The 6,422-nt window shown below is 60.9% G+C and overlaps 1 protein-coding gene across 1 annotated transcript; it reads right to left on the bottom strand.

The window, feature by feature from the left end:
- Positions 1–252: 252 nt before the first annotated feature.
- LOC106723163 lies at positions 253–6,068 on the bottom strand. The gene is made up of 8 exons (XM_025194524.1): positions 5,981–6,068; positions 4,878–5,207; positions 4,071–4,370; positions 3,428–3,727; positions 3,011–3,118; positions 2,449–2,799; positions 1,618–1,917; positions 253–608 (listed from the first exon to the last, which is right to left on the bottom strand). The coding sequence occupies exons 1-8, from the start codon at positions 6,066–6,068 to the stop codon at positions 253–255; spliced, it is 2,133 nt and encodes a 710-aa protein (XP_025050309.1).
- Positions 6,069–6,422: the final 354 nt, after the last annotated feature.

Here is a 6,422-nt window from a genome sequence, read left to right as displayed (position 1 = left end):
TTGCTGAAGTGACTAGACTGACAGACACTTGGCAGAGAGAGAGAAAGAGAAAAACCCGGGGCAGGGCGGACACAATCTGACACAAAGTAAGGGGAGTGGGGGGTTTATTTTGCCACAGAGTCACAGCCCCTTTGTGGTGGGGTGGCTGACAGGCGGGTCTGCTCCCCTGTGGACCCACAATGACCAGAACCAGAGTGGGGCCCATGACAAGTCCCCTTATCCCAGAACAGCTGCTGGGCCTGTCCTGTCCCTTCACCACTTACTGCTGCTCCTCTCAATGGGGGTCTCCAGGGTGAGGTGTCCCACGCGGCAGATGTACTCTACCCCCTGGTCCTTTGGCATCAAGAGGATGAGTCTGGTCTCCTGTTGGAAGCTCTTCCCATCCAATGCTAGGACGGCCCTGTTGTGCTCCACCCTGCACTCAGCCGAGTCCCGCAGGATCACAGCAGTGTCCTCCCCCTTGCCCCTCCGCAGCCAGGTCACGCTCAGCTCCCCCGGGAAATGCCCCGCGATGCGGCAGCTCAGGGTGACTCCCTTCCCCATAGCCTTGGACTTGGGCTGGGAGATTTCGGATACGTCCGGGGGCCGCAGGAGACCTGGGAAAGGGAAAACCCAGAGGTAGGGTTACCATAAGTCCAAGTTTTCCTGGACGTGTCCTCTTTTTGAGCCCTTTGATTTCTGTCCAGATGGGTATTTTACATCTGCCCGAACATCCGGGATTTTGCTGTCCTTCTCAGGTGAGAGCAGTGGGAGGGTGATCAGAGGCAGCAGGGAGCACAGACGTACCTGCCTGCAGCTGTGGAGGCATGTGTAGACTCATGTGGTGCTCCCTCCAGCCTCCCATCACCCTCCCCCTGCTCCCAAGCTGTATTCCAGGCATTTGGTCAGGGAGAGGGGTGGGGGATGAGGCTGCAACAGGGTAGAGGGAGTGCGGGGTGGGGGATGCCTGCTCCTCCAGCGGGGGAATGGGATGACAGCGGGGCAGGGACCTCTGAGGGCAGCACAAAACTGTGGCTGGCTGACAGGCAGAATAGGGACTGGTGCCTGTATTCTGTGCTCACAGGGGCTGAACCACCAGGAGATGCTGCCCAGGGGAAGGGGAGGAAAGAGGGGAGGGTGCCTGTGGCCAGGATGGCTGGCCATGCCACAGCCACAGCCCAGGGTGGGAGGTGCCACAAGCCTCCCATCCTCTTCCCTCCAGCCCTCAATGGGACCAAACACACTCCACTGCCTCCTGCGTGAATTGGAGCTATGGCGCTCTGGCCTGGTCAGGACAAGAACAGCTGGGGCCCCTCTAGCACCAGGGGGTGCTGGCAGCACAAGGGGGGTATGGGTCGGGGGGCTGTGGGGACAGGGGGCTGTGGGTTGGGAGTGCAGGTAGGGGGCAATGGGACGCACTGTTGGTTAGGCGGGCGGGGGGGCACTGGCAGCACCAGGGGGGTGTGAGTCTGTAGTCAGGAGCAACAGCAGGGATGGAAGCAGGAGGGTTGTGGGTTGAGAGTGTGGGGCACCATAATGGCCCAGGACGCAGGTTACTGTAGCTTCGGAGTGGCAGGTTTGGGGTGTGTGGGTCAGGTGTGAGAGGCAACAACAGGGCTGGGGGGAACCATGGCAGGGGCTGCTCCCTTCTCTCGCTCGGGGGCTCTCCGGGGCCGTGCTGGACGCACACTCGCACTCGCAGCTCCGGCCGGGTCAGGCTCCGGCTGGGCACTCTCCAGACGCTCGTCGCGGTGAACGTGCCGTCCGCGTTCTTGTCTATCTGCGCGGGGTCTTCCCTCCAGCTCCCGGCCCCGTCCCAGCCCCACTGGATCGGGGGCACCTCCCTGGGGTAGAAGTTGTGGAGCTGGACAGCAAACGGCACCTTGTCGCGGGGGTCCCACTCTGGCAACGCCTGGATCTCAGACACCTGCGGCTGGGCTGGGGGAGATAGTGGGGTGTTAGTGTGAGGACTGCCAGGATCAGGGGAGATGTGTACGGGGGGTGCATGCAGGTGCACATGCACCCCCTGAGCGTGACAGTGAACCCCCTACAAAAAGGTGCCACCAACACTGTTGGCAGTGGCTGAGGGCAGTAGCCACTCACCACCCTACCACTGACACCACCAGTGATCCCCACTGGTAACTAACAGTGTTTGTCGGCATTCACCACTCCCTTCCCCCCCACAATGCCGCCAGCATCTGCAGGGACTCCCCGCTCACTGTCACTGTTCTCCTGCCGCTGCCCTGCCCCCGCAGACCCTGGGGGCATGTATTGTTCATGGCTGGGATCTTGCTCGGGGGCAATGGATGTTTTGGCCCCACAGGAGGCTGTGTGGGCCTGGGGCAGTGCATTGAGGGCTGGTGAGGCCTGCCCATCCTCAAGAGTTGTCCTTTCTCCAGCTCCAGCCGTCCCTGACAGCAACAGACGTAGCAACACTGGGAGGCGGCATCAGGTGCGCTGGGCACTCACCCCGCACCCGGATCTCTGGGGACACTCGCTCCTCTCTGATCTGTTTGGCCTCATGGACAAAGCAGCACCGGACCCTCACCCCGTCGTCCTGCACTGTGGGGGTGAAGGTCAGGAAGGATGTGAGACAGGTCTCTGCTCTCTCCTCTTTCACTCTGCATCCCCTGGGAGTGGATGGGGACTGTGGCTGGTCGCTCTCAGGCACTGTCCTTTCCTCACTGTGGATCCACTCCCACTTGATGGTGACATCCTCAGGGAACGTCCCCTCCATGGAGCAGCGCAGGGTCATCTCCTGGCCCAGCAGGTACCGCTCTGGCCCAGCCACCTCCGAGATGGAGTACGAGACTGCCCAGCCTGGGTCAGATTAATGAACACACAGGACACGGGTCAGCCTGGGATAAGCTGGAATCTTCAGGGGGTGAATCCTGCTGTGGGGAGGGGAAATCCCAATACAGAAAAAGCTTCTCCACCCTCCCCACTCCCCCCAGTGTTAGTCATGCTCCCATCTCTCTGGCCCATCTCCCTTTTGGTAATCATGCAGCCGAAGGGAAACATCCCACTCTACCTTTGCTCCTATTTGTATGGCGGGAAATGATTATGATGACCACAGTTCCTGCTATCATTATGATGGCTATGATCAGTGTTCTGGTTTGATCCACATCTCTGCTCTGTACTAGGAGGAGAAAACCAGGCTGAGCTCAGCTTTGGTGCATGGCTTGGCGTCTTCTGTGCCCCAGCTGCTGCCCTTGCAATTGTGGACCAGGTTTTGCTCTGGGATGCAGGGGACTCTTTGGTGCTCCAGCTGCTCTGGGAGGGAAGGGGCATTGCCCTGGCTAATGCATCCTAGGACCAGGCTGGTCTGCAGCTCAGCAGCGTCTGCATGCTGGCCAGGAGCAGCTCTGTGCTACCTTGGGGAGGGGGCAAGGGAATTGCCCCATATCCACAGCAAGGGAAACAGGCAGGTCCCGGCACAGGCTCTTACCTAGGATGACCAGGAGGACGTTCTCCTGCAATGGCTGTGCCAGAGCTGCATGGTGAACGCGGCAGGAGAAGATGCTGCTGACATCACTGCGGGCGGGGGTGAAGGTGTAGGTGAGGGTGAGAGTGAAGGTCCCGTCTGTGTTCCTCTGGGGGCTGGAGCGGTTGGAGCCCTCCAGGACCTGCCCATCTCTCAGCCACGCCACATCCACGTCCTCGGGGAAGAAGCCCCCCACGTGGCACAGGAGAGAGGTCTTGTTGTCCACCATGGCTGGCTGTCTTGGGATGGAGATCGTTGGGGCAGCTGCAAGGAGAGAGTCACTACATCATGTGGAACCTGGAGTGGGGCATTTGAGAGTCACCCCACTGGGTCGGGCTGGCACTGCACCAGAAACACTGGATCCTGGACACAGCAGCCCAGGAGGACCCTCCAGGTGAGAGTCCCTCTTCTTCTTGGTGCTCAATCTCCTCCAGGAGGGAAGGAGGATTCCCACTGCATAATGCAGCCCCACACCATGCTGGTCTGCAGCTCAGCGCTGCCTGCACACTGGCCTGGAGCAGCTCTGTGCTATCGCAGAGAGGGGACAAGGGAAGCACCTCCATGTCTGGAGTCAGGGCAGCAGGCAGGTCCCGGCATGGGCTCTTACCTAGGATGTCCAGGGAGATGTCCTCCTGCAGTGACTGCCCCAGAACCTCATGGTAGACGTGGCAGGAGAAGATGCTGCCACTGTCATGGAGGTCAGGGGTGAAGGTGTAGGTCAGGGTGAGGATGAAGGTCCCATCCAGTTTCCTTTGGGGGCTGGAGTGAATGAAGCCCTTCTGGACCTGCCCATCTCTCAGCCACACTATGTCTACATCCATGGGGAAGAACCCTGCCACGTGGCACAGGAGCGAGGTTTCCACACCGGCCACAGCTTGTGGTCTTGGGATGGAGATCGTTGGGCCAACTGGGAAGAAGAGAGTCACTGAACCATGCTGGATTGGGGACAGGGAGTGTATGAATAGCTCTGTGGCATTGGACTGATGCTCAGCCACTGAGGCCATGTGGGGCCTGGCCCGCTGTCAGTGCTGATGTTCAACTGACAGACCCCCCGGGCAGGTGGCACAGGAGCCTTGTGGGCTTGGGGGGTCTGGAAGAGCCAAAGGGAAGAGGACAGCGCTGCCCGTGTGTCTGGCAGCAGGAGATTGTGCCTCCCTCAGCTGGCACACAACACCAGTACATGGGCCCCCAGCATGAGGCTTCCCAGTGCTCCTGGTTAGAGACTCAGGGCCCTCCCTATGGCCAGGGTGGGACAGGACATGGCAATGTGACCCCTGATGTCTGAAACACATTGCACACTTGTCACCTTGTACAGCTGTGCCATGGGTCTGCGTGCATGTGCCACCTCTACCTACATCCAGCCCCAGTATGGCCACGACCACAGCTGTCCCCAGAGCCCCGGTCTGGTCCTCACCGAGCAGGTGCAGTCTGGTCTTTCCCTGGTGCTGATGTTTCCTGTGCCACACGATACACTTGTACATGCCCTTGTCCAAAGTGGTCACCATGGCCAGTGACAGGGAGGCATCTCCACTTTGCAGCTCCTTCTCTGATGGCAGGGTGGCTCCGGGCTGAGCCTGGCTCCTGCCCTGGTCGTACCAGGCCACCTTCACCTCCCCTAAATACCACTGCACCCGCAGGGAGTGCAGGGCCACTGGCCCCTCAACAGTGAACCGGCAATGCAGCAGGGCCCCTGAGCCCACGCGGGCCCAGGAGGAGGGTGAAGTGGTCACCTGGACCTTGGGACCTGCACAGGGGAGAGGAAGCAGCCGTGAGGCCCCACAGGCTGGGCCAGGCACAGGGCTAACATAGGACCTGGTGCTGCAGTGCAGACCCTGAGCTTGGGGCAGGAGCCTGCTGCACTTTGGGCACTATTTGACTTCACACAAGGAGGTTAGCTGAGTCTGCGACATTGTGCCATGGTGTAGCCACTCCAGACCCCACATACTCTTCATGCACAGGGACCCTATTTACTCCCCTCCCCTTCCTTCCCTCCCCACCCAGCCGCCCACGGCTCTGTCTTGCCCCCGCCTGGCCCCTGCTGCATGGACTGGCGGGTGCTGATGCCTGGCTGTGTTTGTGCGGCCACACACGTGCACAGGACTGGGCCAGGTGGTGCTGGGATGGGTGGCAACGGGGGCTAAGATGAAAATGGGGTCCCTGCTCTCGGCTGCAGGGAAGAAAATGCGAAAGCCACAGTTTAAAACTTGGCACCATTTTCATTTAACTGCTGGGAGATAAAAACGTGCCAAGAAAACCAGAGCTTTCACTTTCCTCTGGTGAGGATCCCGGGCCCTGAATTGGTAGTGGGCCCTGGGCTCGTGCCCAGCTAGATCGCCTGTGGGCCCACGGCTCCCCCAGACCCGGGCCATTCTCTGCAAACATGCGGGCACCGGGATCTCTCTTTTCCAGGTGTGTTCACGAGGTGGCACCTGGCTGCCCCTGCACTGGGCTGAACACGGCCACCGCAGCCCGGCCCTGCCACCCCTCACCCCAGCAGAGCAGGGGGTCGGTACTTACTTGGTTGCCTCGGGAAGAGGAGACTCAGGAGCAGGCCCACAACCCCGAGGGTCAGGGCTGAGACTCCAGTCCATCCTGGCACCGTCATTGTGTCCTCTCCTGCGAGGCAGCATGGATCCCTGGGCCGTGCCTTTGTGCTTTCACCTTCCCCATGTGGCAGGGAGGGGCTGGGGGAAGGGGCCAAGGTGCAGCATGGAGCCAGAGCTGCTCCTCCCACACCACCCCCCTGCGGGAGCCCGGCCAGAGCCAGCCCTGCCCATGGCCCTGGGGAGAGCAGGGGAGGGCCAGCCCTGAGCTCTGCACGGCGCGTGGGACCCCTCTGCTCCGCATGGCCAGGGGGTAAGTGTGTGGCAGAAATGCCCCGTCGGTGCCCGTCTCCAGAGATCTGTCTCAGCCAGCCTGAGAGGCTGCCGTTGGATCTCTCACAGCGGGGGTCTCGCTC

This window comes from Alligator sinensis, unplaced genomic scaffold, assembly GCF_000455745.1.
Source record: "Alligator sinensis unplaced genomic scaffold, ASM45574v1 scaffold1186_1, whole genome shotgun sequence".
Classification (NCBI taxonomy): Eukaryota; Metazoa; Chordata; order Crocodylia; family Alligatoridae; genus Alligator; species Alligator sinensis.
Note: the sequence above shows the minus strand (reverse complement) of the source record. Positions and strands in the feature narration are given on the sequence as shown.

What these genes read in the sequence shown, in the direction of transcription:
- LOC106723163 (XM_025194524.1), bottom strand. Translation starts at nt 6,068, where the DNA reads ATGACGGTGCCAGGATGGACTGGAGTCTCAGCCCTGACCCTCGGGGTT. An exon ending in CCTCTTCCCGAGGCAACCAA is followed by an intron (nt 5,208 to 5,980) that starts GTAAGTACCGAC and finishes TCCCCTGTGCAG; the next exon opens with GTCCCAAGGTCCAGGTGACC. An exon ending in GAGCGAGAGAAGGGAGCAGC is followed by an intron (nt 609 to 1,617) that starts CCCTGCCATGGT and finishes ACCTCTGGGTTT; the next exon opens with TCCCTTTCCCAGGTCTCCTG.